Source organism: Vespa crabro, chromosome 12, assembly GCF_910589235.1.
Source record: "Vespa crabro chromosome 12, iyVesCrab1.2, whole genome shotgun sequence".
Lineage (NCBI taxonomy): Eukaryota > Metazoa > Arthropoda > Insecta > Hymenoptera > Vespidae > Vespa > Vespa crabro.
Window position 1 is genome coordinate 3,080,910 of NC_060966.1, and position 13,652 is coordinate 3,094,561.

The 13,652-nt window shown below is 25.7% G+C and overlaps 1 protein-coding gene across 5 annotated transcripts in view; it reads right to left on the reverse strand.

The window, feature by feature from the left end:
• Positions 1 to 13,652, reverse strand: part of LOC124428318 — a 150,226-nt gene that overhangs the window by 3,883 nt on the left and 132,691 nt on the right. For 4 of the 5 annotated variants that reach the window (XM_046972254.1, XM_046972252.1, XM_046972251.1 and 1 more), the window contains 2 exons: positions 7,266 to 7,424; positions 1,429 to 1,783 (listed from right to left, as the gene is read on the reverse strand). In XM_046972254.1, the coding sequence (XP_046828210.1) occupies positions 1,429 to 1,783; positions 7,266 to 7,424 (514 nt within the window). The remainder of the gene's footprint in view (positions 1 to 1,428; positions 1,784 to 7,265; positions 7,425 to 13,652) is intronic. The other variant, XM_046972255.1, reaches the window with a different exon arrangement.

Consider the following 13,652-nt stretch of genomic DNA (forward strand, 5'->3'; position numbering starts at 1 on the left):
TTTGACAGATAAAATGTTAAAAAACAATTGTTGGTATAAATATTATATGTTTTATGGTGATATTTGCAAATTTGATACTAATAATTTATACGGTATTGTTATAAATTCAGTCAGTCACCTGGTGCTGTTTTATTTAATTACGCTCACACGTATTTATACTTTGCATTTGGCTGATTAGTTATTTGTGTCATCGTAGAAAGAAAGAAAACAGAAATTCCAATCGAAAGTATAAAAAAAATATTTATTAGGAAAAAGCTAGGCAAAAAAATTGAATATATATCTCAACGATTGTTGCACAAGCGTAAATTTGGCATTAAAATTAATTACCAAAATATAAGCATTTTTAGTGAAAAAAGTTTGATCGAATCGTCGAGGATTTAAAAGAAAAGTGATTGAAAAAATATTAAAATGGGGAGAATAAAAAAAAATTAACTTTTTGGTTATTTTTATATATTTTTTTTTAATATGAAATAAACTTATTTGTTTGTTATATTGTGGATTTTATAATTCCAATATTTACTCTGCTAATAAATAAATTTTCAGCTTCTGAAAAACAAAATAATAGATAATTCCAAACTTTATAACCTTTTTGATAATATTTGTATTGTGCTTGATAATGATATCGAAAAATAGGTTGACAGAAAATGAGTTAAATTCCTAGTTTTTTTTTTTTTTTTTTTTTTTTTTTCATATTAAAAAAACATTAGGTGGTTAGGATTTTTATCAAAATTCCTAATTTTTTCATTTTGTATATTTACTGACATTAATTAATTTACTAAAGATATATATATATATATGTGTGTGTGTGTGTGTGTGTGTGTGTGTATGTGTATTTTGATTGAGTTACTGTTATGTTGATTCATAACAAATGTGTCGTTTTATTATAATAAATTCCTTACTTATAACAGTGATTACTAATGAGTTGTTCATTAGCCAAAGTGATCAATTCCACAAAATAAAAAGTAAAAATTAATATACATAATTTTTACAAAATTTTCTATATAATATATATATATTCAAACGTACATTGTAGAATGTATTATTACAAATGTAACGTTTATCTTACAACAAATAATGCACAATTAATTTAATTTAATTTAATTTAATTTAATTTAATTTAATTTAATTTAATTTAATTTAATTTAATAAGACATTGACATTTGAATTAAATTATTTCCAATTGAATTTGAACATAAAGTTTTATCGTTTATCAGCTTTGAGCATAATTATCAAGAAAAATTTTTTCTTTTTATTTTAAATATAAAAAGTTAATTATCAATCGATTGCCTTGGTAATAAAATTAAAAAAGCAAAAAAAAAAAAATGAAAACAAAAAAATTTGTGAAAACGAAAGCACAATCACTTTGGCCTATCAAAGATTCATTCAATAAGTAGTTTTGAATAAATTCAAATAAGGAAATACGATTACCTTTTGCTATGTCGCGTTCTAAGGGTCTCCCTTTGCAAAGTTTCATCTCCGCTTCCAGCTCCATAATGGCGATGCAATCTCGTCGCGTCGAGTTCGTGATACTCGTCGTCTTGACCGGCGGAAGTTGTGCCGTACGTCGAACTTCCTCTCATTTGCAACTGAAGATCGCTCGCGTAGCTCGCCGCCTGAGAGTCAAGTTCGGCGTATAGTGCCTCGTCCGTTTGCATATGGGTATAATGATTCTCAACCGGTAAGTTCATTGCTCTCCTATGTTGAGGAAGAGACAAGGGCGTGGTGACGACACCCGTTGTACCACCACCTCGTCTTGAACCGAGCCATGACCAGACATTGTGTCCTGACAACAAATTATTACATCTCGTTAGAAAAAAAAAAAAAAAAAAAAAAAAAAAATATTCAACAGATACGAACATTCTATGTTAGAAGGGAAATGTTTTTTTTGTCAATTTTTTTAACAAAATTTTTTATTCGATGATCTTATATTTTAAGAAAATTTCATAGGAATATTTCGAAAATTGACGATGTTATTGCCTAAAATAGATTCTAGCAAGTTCAATGTTATACGTACAGTGAGGGTAGAAAGAATTCGTATACTGATCAATTTCAATAAATAATATTTCGTAAAATTGCAGTTTAATAACTAATTTTTTTATAAACAATCAATTGGTACATATTTTTGCACATCCTTAGAGTGGATATGGTTAAAAAGGAAAAAAAAGAAAAAAATTAATTTCTTAAAAATTCTTTGTGTAATTTACAAAATTAGCAACATAAAAAAAAAAATAAATCGATAGAAATATGAAAATAATAAGTATTCGTACAACTGCTGAATTTTTAAAAATTCATAAAAAAAAATGTAACTTAAATCTGACGATAAAAAATTAGAGTAAGTGGTTAATTAAATACTTCATAGGATTTCCATTTGATTTTAATATTGTAGGAACTCTTCTAAGTAACGAATTAATTTAAATTAAATTAAATTCAATGTAACACTTGATGGGATTTTATTCCATTCCCCCATCATAGCACTTTTTTAGATATTTTTTAGAAGAAATTTTATATTTTCTAATTTTACGTTCCGAGTAATCCCATAATGTTCTATCAGATTGAGATCTGGAGACTGGGGAAGAGTTTTTTTATTATGTTGGTGATGTGTTATGTAATATTCGCATTCTCGTATTATACGCAGTATACTTTGGATCGTTGTCTTGCATAAAAATAAAATTATCCTTTGTGCTCATTTTTTTCTGCACTAAAAATGAGAGTGTATTTTAAATTGTCAATGTAAATCCTGTGATTCATTACTCCATTAATAAATTTTAATGTGCCGACATCAGCCTTTTTTAATTTCTTTTTTTTTTTGTTTTTGATAATATACAGGAGATACTATACTACTCTATTTGATTTGACATCGATAACTTCAAGAATATAATAAATCGTTTCAATTATTTTATTGGAAAATATTCCACGAAATACATATTAACAATAATGATGAATTTTTATCAATAAAATAAATTACAGAAAAAATGCGTGAAAAAAAGAATCATAAAAGATTATCTTTTTTGGATCATTTAAGCGTATATTTTCTCTTAAACACACATATGAGTCAATTTTTTCTTTTTTTTTTATTATTTTCTAATTAATTGCACAATCGCTATTATTATTTACGATCTTTCGTACTATTTTTTATAAATTTTCTATTCCTCACTTATAAAAATATATTGGCTTATAAAACTGATGAATTTGAACGTCATGGACATTTTTAGAACTATTTATTTTTGAAAATATCTTTTCATAGATATAAACAAACGATAATCGGATGTTGCGAGTATCGAATTAATATAGTCCGTACAGTAAAACTATTCACTTCAAGCTATTTTATTTTTTCTTAGATTGTTTTTCTTACAAGGAATGTGGTGCTATCACATTACCGTTTCTTCACTGATTCCTTGTAATATAACCATTCTGTAATATTTCTTGACAATGAACGTCAACGATAATTATTTCAACCGGTTTTAATAATACAAAATAAATTATGCCAAAGCAGTCCTACCAAACGTACAATACAGACACGATTTAAATGTGAATACAGATTTTTTTTTGTTCCAAATTTAATATCTTGCAAATTAAAATTAACTTTTTGCAAACCAAGTTTCTTTTTTTTTTATAGAATTATTTTCTTAAGTTTTTTTAATTAAAATAAAATCAAATATTAATTTATTCTTAAGAAATACAAAATTTTATTGTATGTGATACAAAGATGTATCGAAGATAATTAATTAATAGTAATCATCAATTCATTACGTACGGAATTTATCTATTTATATAAATATATAAATAGATAAATTTATAAAATTTATATAAATCTTTTATGTAATAAAATAAAATTAAAGATATTTTATTTTTTATTAAATTAATAATATTTAGACATGTTTCTGTTATATCGATATATGTCTGGAATTCTTATTATTTACGGGAAAGAATAATTTTCTTTAAATGTGTGATTTGAGATTAGAACAATAATATAAACTCATGTAAATTTTCATTAGATTTTTAATTGTTAGCCGAATAAATTTAATAAGATGAGATTTGAAATTTTACTTTCGAGTGCGTATTTTTAAATATCTTTTCGTTACTTTTTATTTCAGAAATCAAAAGACGATAATTTGATGTATTTTGTAGAAAAATTTGATTTGCAAAACAATGAAATTTGATTTGCAAACAGATGAATTTGATTATGAATTGCAAAAGGGTAAATTTGATTTGCAAAAGAATGAATTTGATTTAAAAAAGGGTGAATTTGATTTGCAAATCAAATTTACTTTTTTAATCAAAAGATTAAATTTGAAATGCAACATCTCTATAGTTGATTGGTTCGTAAAAAAACATTGATTGGAGTGTTTCAAATTATCCATTTTTCATTACAGGTGACAATTTTGTTAGGAAATGGATGACTTTATTGACTAGTTAATAACAATGTATAAATTATTCGTCACTGATCTTTGTCTGTATTCAATTAATGCGGAACCCAAATAATTTGCCTAGATACTTTTCTGATTTCATATAAGTATGTTTGCATTATCGAGCAAGGGATGTAAATACATTAACTATTTTTTGGATTATTAATTTTGAATGTAATCCTGAACCAATAATTTTACAATATCAATATAGCAGACTAATTATTAGTCAAATAAGATAAAATAAGTCATGAGATAAGTCAAAATCATTCTTGACAAATTTTCCGAACCAATTTAACGGAAATGGGCTCATATTAAAGCTTAAACCTTCATAGATATCACAAATTTTTATTATTGCGTTAAATCTCGATCGAAAATAAAATAACATGCAATGATATATATGTTCTTCTGAAGATTGGTTGTCCGTTATTTTGTTTTGGGATAAAAGAAATTTTTTATTGTTTTGTTTAAAACAATAAATTTATAATCTGTTTTACAATTGAAAAGAACAAAACGTGTTTTCACATGTTAGGAAAGTTGAACTTTAAAGTTAATTTATTTATTTACAAAGATCGAGGACTTATGAATAACCTTAATATAATTTAAGGGTGTTGAAGTAAAGTTCAAAATATTGAAGTAAATAGAGTGATGACTTTGAAGATATCCCAAAATATTTTCTGCTAATAATAAGTCGTTTCGTTTAAAAATCAATTTCAATTTTGAAATGTGCTAAAAATTTTTAATTTTGTTTAAAAATCAATTTTATTTTTTAATCGAATTGTCTTTTGTTTTAATATTATCGGCATCGATGAACAGACGCAATATTTTTTTTATTGTTGTCAGAAAACTCTACTCGTATATTAAATTCGATCACTAATCTCTCTGCATCACAATTAAACATTAATATATTTATATTAAAATAGAAATCATTTTGAAAATAGTTCAATGTAATAAATATTTAATTTTTATTTAATAAAAAAATTATTAAAAGAAAAATTTATTAATTTTTGCTAAAAAAAATATATGTTTTTATCTTATTTTTAATAAAAAAATTACTAAAAGGAAAAATTTATTGATTTTTTGATATTTTGTGAAATTTTTAATATATATATATATGTATATAAATATTTAAATTAAATATAATAATATAATAAAATATAAGTATTTAAACGAAGTAATTATTCTCCTAATAAAAAAATAATTTAAGATATGTCACATATTATATTACATAATCGAAAATTAAGTAAGAATTTAAATAAAGCAAAAATAATTATTATCATAATAAATAAATAATTTTAGATATGTCATATATTATAATATATACATAAATTTTTATAATTATTCTTATTACAATTAATAATGTGATTGGTTAGTTACTTTATAAATTATAACTGATAAATAATTAATATTTATTTAACTAAGATATTTAGAATATTTAATTATTTTATAATCTAATTTAATTAATATCAAATGTACTATAAAATATATAAAAATAAGGAAAATTATTTTGAAAAAGATATTTATTAAATTTAAAAAAAAAAGAAATATTTATAGATAAGAATTTAATAATAACATAAATATGAAATATAAATAGTTAATTAATGTATATATTTAAATTATGAAATATATTTATTAATAGATTGTGATCAAATTGTTTGAAATTTTGCATAAAATATCTTTACGTATTATAAAAGTGTTGTGTAAAATTTTGATCAAGCCATTTCATTAATTTTTAACTTTAAAAATATTTGTAATAAAATGGACGCCATATTGAAAATAATTATTTCAAAAAATTGTGAGAAGTTAAAGAAGAAACATTTCCATATCTTACAAAAGTTTTTTTTTTTTTTTAACAAACGATGCCATTTAGAAAATTATCAAGCTATCAGTATAAAATTTCCGAAATAGTATACAAACTAAATGCGTGTAAAACCGTTTAAATTAGAAAATTCGTAGCTATAGTTAATAAAAGCTTAGACAATAAACTTAAACACATACATTTAAAAAAGTACGTCAAATACAATTGAAAAATTTCATTTCGATTAAAATTTCTAACGAGGCAATATTTTTTTTTGCACATTGGTGATTTTGCATGAAGAATTCTCAACAGTTTTGTCTAAAAATATATCCTTACGATGTTGTCGAGAAAGCAATAGTTTCATTAGAAAAATTGTTGCTTTTTATGCAAGAAGAAATCGAAGAAACATTGAAGCCATATTTAATCGGAACATGGATGCAATGGCAAGCGTTCAAGTTTACAACTGAAAGAGATCCAAGATCGATCTTACTTGTGTATATGTGGAAATTTTCTATTATTTATTTATTTATTTATTCATTGTTTACTAGGTTTTATTTATATTTTATTTTCTTCTTTTTTTTTACATTCATATTTTTCTTACATGATTAATTGTAAAGCAACATTTTAGTTTATTTTTAAAGCAACATTTTAGTTTATTTTTAATCACACTTTTGGATTCCATAGGAGCATCCTCGTTAATTTCATTAAAAGCCAGTCCACTTTTTAATCTTAATGTTAGAAAATAATTTTGTTAATGTAATATTCATCTAATTAAAAATATAATTATCTATAATCAACACAACAAAGTCATAGTATATGCGCAATTGTAAGCAAATTTCCGTATATTTCCTTATCAATTTTCTATAAAAAATACTGAATGATCGTTTACATAAAAGCGGTTTGTTAAACGTAAGAAATATTTAAAAGTATCCTAACTCGTAATTTTCCATCATATTTTCAAGGTTATTTAAAAATTCAAGAATTATATCCCACATGAGATTTCCTTTGTTAGAGAAGCAAACGATCAATTTGTTTTGGGATTGAAGTGATAGGGAAAGACTCACCGGGACTAGGAGCAATGTCCTGATAAGGGGGTAGCTTGTCAAGTTCTAGAGAAGCTCGATCCGGTATAACGGCTATCCCACCACCATTCCCACCCCCTCCACCATTTGAGCCAGCTTCCTGAGAGTTAGGATCTTCTACGCCAACACCGCAACAGTTCGCTGAAACAAGAATCTTAAAATTAACAGCCTGATCTCTTTCATCATTCTCTTCATTCTACAGGAAAATCCGTTGGTGCGTACATAGATGCCTATTCGCCGAAGTCGTTCTCGAATTTCGTTCACCTTTCCAAGATTCGCCGCGTTAAGTTGGTAAGAGAGAGAAAGAAAGAGAGAGAGAGAGAGAGAGAGAGAGAGAGAGCGTTTTTAAGATTTCTTCTCTGGAGGATGGAAACGAATAAGCAGGACGAAGCACATCAAATGCCAGGTGAGCTGATACGTTATATGCGCTCATGCGCAAACCATCTATATATTATATATATATATATATGAGTGTGTGTATATGTGTGTGTGTGTGTGTGCTTGTATTTTATATGGATACCTACAAGCGATGTCTATAGTTCATATATACAAATATGTATGTACATGGATATATATAAAAAACGCTCCCGAATTCGTGCATTATGACGAATATAAGCAAGAGTATGAAATAAAAAAAGCAGCTGTTTTCTCTACTGTTTGTATTGTGCTCCTGTCATCGTGCCGTCATGGGGTCTTATATAGAATCCTACCGTTGATCGGAGAGGGAAGAGGGGAAAGAAGTGGGGATGTTGTTCGAAGTACACGAAGAAAGAGGATGGAAATGAGAAGGTTGTGTAAGAGAGAGAGAAAGAGGGAGAGAGAAAGAGTTGGATTGTGGGAGAGAGAAAGAGAAGGCGAGTAGGGAAAAAGAAGAGACTCCGTCCTGGAATTCATAGATCAGAAGTGCCGCCTCATAGTAAAGTAGACGCAAGAATATGCCGTGGTAAAAGGGGGAAAAAAAAGGACGATTGAAATTATAGAATCTTCTGGGAGTACTTTGCTTCTTTTTGCTTTTATATCATTTTCTTTTTTTTCAATCTATTTATATATATATATATATATATATATATATAATATCTTATTTTTATATTTTAACTCGTTTTAATTAGGGTGAAGTGACAAACGAAAATATGTTTCTCTGTGAACAAAGAAACGACAATTCACGTTTATTGTTCACTCTGTTAAATTTTATATTTCACTCTCGTACTACTTCTCTCGTCTACGTTCTATTTCTTACTGCCAATTTCTCACCCCAAATCTTAACGGCTCGATTTGTAGGTAACAAAAGAATTTGTAGATAACAAAAACAAAGGAAGGGCGGGCCATGAGACGCGTGACAAATCTACCTGGAGAAAGTATACTTTCTTTACATATATATATATATAAGTGTGTTTGTATTGTATCCAGACTAAGCTTTTTAGAAAGTTTACATGTTTTGAAAATTGACATCTCGTGGTATCGACAACATAATTTCGATTTCATTCGTTCAATTATTAGAAGATATTTCGTAATTAGTGCAGCTCTGATTGTAATTGGTAGCACTAATGTATTTATAATAGCTGATGTATGCATATTTTATATAGATGAAAATCTTTGAGAATTGAAATATTTGAAGAATTGGTGTCTAACGTTGTGTTTCGATGACGTCACCTTAATTTGTTTCGTTCAAACGTTCGAAAGTATTTTGTGTAATTAGTGTAATTAAATTTCACTATTACATACATTCGCAATTCACTCGTAACTAGTACTAATGTAACAAGTTTGTATGTATTTTATATGAATGTACGTATTTTACAGATTCGCTACGTTTTATGAATTTATGTTTCATATAATTTTGATAACGTCATTTTAATTCGATTCGTCAGAGTATTCGAAAATATTTACTTATTAATCTAACATTAAATAACACTAATATAGCTATTATGTATGTATTTGATATGATTGAAATTGTTGTGACTTTAAATATTTTAAGAATTTGAGTCTTACATTGTTTCGTTGTAACGTCGTCTTCAATTTGATTCGTTGGAAAATTCGAAAATATTTCATAATTAGCATTAATATAAGGTTGTTCGGAAAGTAGTTTCGTGTTTTTTTTTTGTGAAAATGAAAGACAATTTTTATAGATCTGGAGAATATGGTGGGTGTGGCATTGTATTCCATTCAAGCTGTAAAAGCTTTTGGCGAGAGACTAAACTCTCGTATGAGCTCTCGCAGTATCTTGTTAGAACACTACACCTTTTCTGTTGATTAATTCTGACCTTTTCTGTTGAAATGCATCATTCAGTTTGTCCAGCTAATGACACTTCCGAATGAATTGTTGTGTTATCCGGTAAAATCTCAAAAAAAAACGATTCCTTTAAAATCCCACCAAACAGACAGCATCACCTTTTTTTGATGGATATTGGCTTTGGAAATGAGCCGGTTCATCTTTTTTGCTCTATAGTCTCTTGCGTTTGACATTGCTATATACAATCCATTTTTCGTCTCCAGTAATGATGCGTTTCAAAAATGGATCATTTTCGTGACGTTTGAAAAGCGAATCACAGACGTCAACGCGACGATACAAATTTCTCTCCGTGAGAACATGGAGAACCCATATATCGAGCTTCGAGGTTAAACCCAGGCCTTTCAAGTGGTAAACAGTTGAATTTGATAAATTTAACCTCTCACCGATTTCATGTGTTGTTATTCGCCGGTTTGCATCAACTAATGGCTTTATCGTGACTTTATCAGCTTCAACCGGTCTTCCAGAACGTAGTGCATCTTCGACATCAAAACTGCCGGATCGAAATTTTGCAAATCAGTTCTGGCACTAGCGTACTGTCAACACATCTTCTCCATACACATCGGTTAATTTCTTTCTGGCTTGAACAGCATTTTTATCTTTTCTATAGTAAAAAAGTAAAATATGACGAAAATGCTGCTTATTGCTCTCCATATTTAAAAGGGCACCAACCAAAAACTACTTCGTAGAATCAATTGGACTTTTTCACACACAAGCCTTGCTATATCAGCTCTCAAAACATATAATGATTATGCGGCTTAAGTGTGAAGTTGGGTGCAAAAAAATACAATTAAATCCTCTATCGGGAAAAAACGATATTACTTTCCGAACAACCCAATAATTACTATGTAATGTATCGTATCTTAATGAAGCTTTCGAGTTTTCAAATATTTAAAAAATTTTCGCCTAATCGTATCGATAATGTTTCCTGGATTTGATTCTTTAGAACACTCAGTAATATAATTATGATTAGCGTATCTTCAAATTGTACTGATGTAATATTAAACAGAATTAACACAAACAGTAAATACGTATTTTACTGTATATGCATAAGATACTTGCCACATTTTGATAATTGATTCTTATGATTAATATAGTTTTGATAGGATCACATTATCGTTAGTTTTATTTGTTATAGAATAATATTTTATAATTATTCCTACGTCAATGTAACGCTTTTCGCAGTATATGGAAAGTTGAAATCGACATTAATCAATTTTTATGAATTAAAAATCTACTAATTATGTCGTACGAATACCGGAGCAAGCACGATATTGTAGGCATAAATAGGCTGAGTAAATTAAAAAAGACAATTACGTAGGATAGCAGTATTGAGAAAACAGGAAGATGAAAGGATGCGAGAGAACAAGGTTACAAGGTTTATACGATCCGATTAATACGCGCTAATTACGCGTGAAAATTCCATTCGGGCGGCTCGATTTGCCGTGCACATCATTTATACCAAGAACCTGAGAAAACCTTAATCGCTTTAAACCTAATCGAGCGAGTCTCGCGCGCCTTCTTTACACTCCTTCCTTCTCTTTCCCACCCTCGCTCACTCCCGATCCGGCAATCCCCCTATGCCCTTCTCTTCACTCTCCTTATTTCCTCTTCCACCCATATATTCCAAACTTCGAACAATTTTTTCAATTTGTCTCGATCGTTGATCTCACACAATAAAAATCATTTTTAGAAACTATTACTATTATAAGTGTCATGGTATTGCGAAAAGCATCCTAATAATCAAGCAGTAATAGTCAAGATCATGATATGATCTTGGATATATTATAATAAAAATGTTCCATTCTGTCTGAAGGTTTCGCACGAATCATAACGTTTTCTAATCATATTTATATGTAATTCGTGTGCCTATGTATATATATATATATATATATATATATATATATATATATATATATATATATATATATATAATATTATATTATATATTATAATTAATTAATAAATATATTTTATAATTTAAATATATACATTAACTAATTATTTATATATTATATTATGTTATAATTAAATTCTTATTTTTAAATATTTCTTTTTTTTTTTAAATTTAAAAAATATTCTTTATTTCAATAATCTTCTTACTTTTTAAATTCCACTTAATATTTAATTAAACATAAGATTCTAAAATAATTAAATATCTTAAAATTTTAATTTTAAATAATTATTAATTATTTAACAGTTATAATTTATAAGTTAACTACCCAATCACATTCTTAATTATAATAAGAATACTTATAAAAAATTTATTTATATAGTATAATATATGACATATCTTAAATTATTTATTTATTATGATAATAATTATTTCTATTTTATTTAAATTCTTAACTAATATTCGATTATGTAATTTAATATGTGACATATTTTAAATTATTTATTTATTAGGAGAATAATTACTTTGTTTAAATACTTATATTTTATTATATTATTATATTTAAATTAAATATATATATATATATTTAATAATTTAATATTTATTATTTTATATATTTAATAATAATTAAAAATAGGCTAAAAACATATGTTTTTTTCATCAAAAATTAATAAATTTTTCTTTTAATAATTATTTTATTAAATAAAAAATGTACTCAATATATATATATATATATATATATATATATATATATACATATATTGTATTATTTTTATTAACAAATTGACCGAATTTAATATAAGAAAAGTTTATAGTTTTGCTGCAATATTTTTCCATTGAGAAAATTGCTGTTAAAATTTTTAATTGATCCCTTCAAAATTTTCGAGAATGATACACATTTGATATTATCTTTTTTGTCTTTGACTATTTTATATTAAATATTAACAAACTAATTAAAATCATTCCATTGGAATTTTATAGAACACTTTTGTGATATACAAAGATTTTGTTTATTTGTTTATAATTACAAGCGTATTGTTTAATTAATTTGAAATGTGATACTTATTTTAGCATTAACTAATCGTTAAAATATTATTAATTATAATTGATAAAAGCAGAAGGAATACAATCAGTGTTTATATCTTTTTTTTTGTATCTTTCAGAAGTATCCAGTAATTAGAATTTTCTCTAATTCGTATCTAATAAACAGTATTAATGTCTTCTTACTGAAAATCTGATTTTCTCATTGAATTTAAATTACTCATTGATCAATCTAATATTATATAATTATATTATATAATACTATTATATTTAGGTGAACAGTATACATTTTATATAATATAAAACAGTTCAAAAGTCCCTAGGTGAATTAAAAGTATCTAGCTGATTTTAAAAATCAATTATTCTTTTTTAAGACCTTTTAGGCTAAATTTTTTGTGGAGACAAAGTAAAATTATAAGCCAAACTATAAATCTAAATTGTCTTGAAAAACGTTTTTGATTATTAAAATTACCTTAGAAGTCTTGATTTATTTTGGCCCTTTTTATTCCCATATTACTTATTATATGTTCTATGATAATATTAATTATAGTAATAATATTAACGATAATAATAAGGATAATATAAGTAACGATTTTAATATTAATGATAATAATAAGAACAATAATAATAAACGATAATAATAATAACGATAATAATAATAATAATAATAATAATAATAATAATAATAATAATAATAATAATAATAATTATAATAATAATAATAATAATAATAATAACGATCATGACGACAAAGTCATGAGTTAAGATACTGAAAATGTCTTATTGGCTAATCCAATATCATAATTATTACTTTATTCATTTAGATATAAATTATTGAAACTTCTGATATCACGTATAGGTGAATCAAACATTACATATGTACAATTATATTAAACTATTGTGTAACAACAATATATATAGATAAAAAATATTAACAATTCTGAAACAATTTATTGTAGAATCCCAATAATAATAACACAAGATTTATATATAATATTTAAGTATACTTTTTGTATATTATAGTATATAATCACAAACGATAATTGATTATAAAATTCATATTTAGCTTATTATTTCATTGTATTTAACGTATTGGTATACGGGAGACGTTTGAAAGATTACCCATAATTTATTGTAGGAGATTAATTAG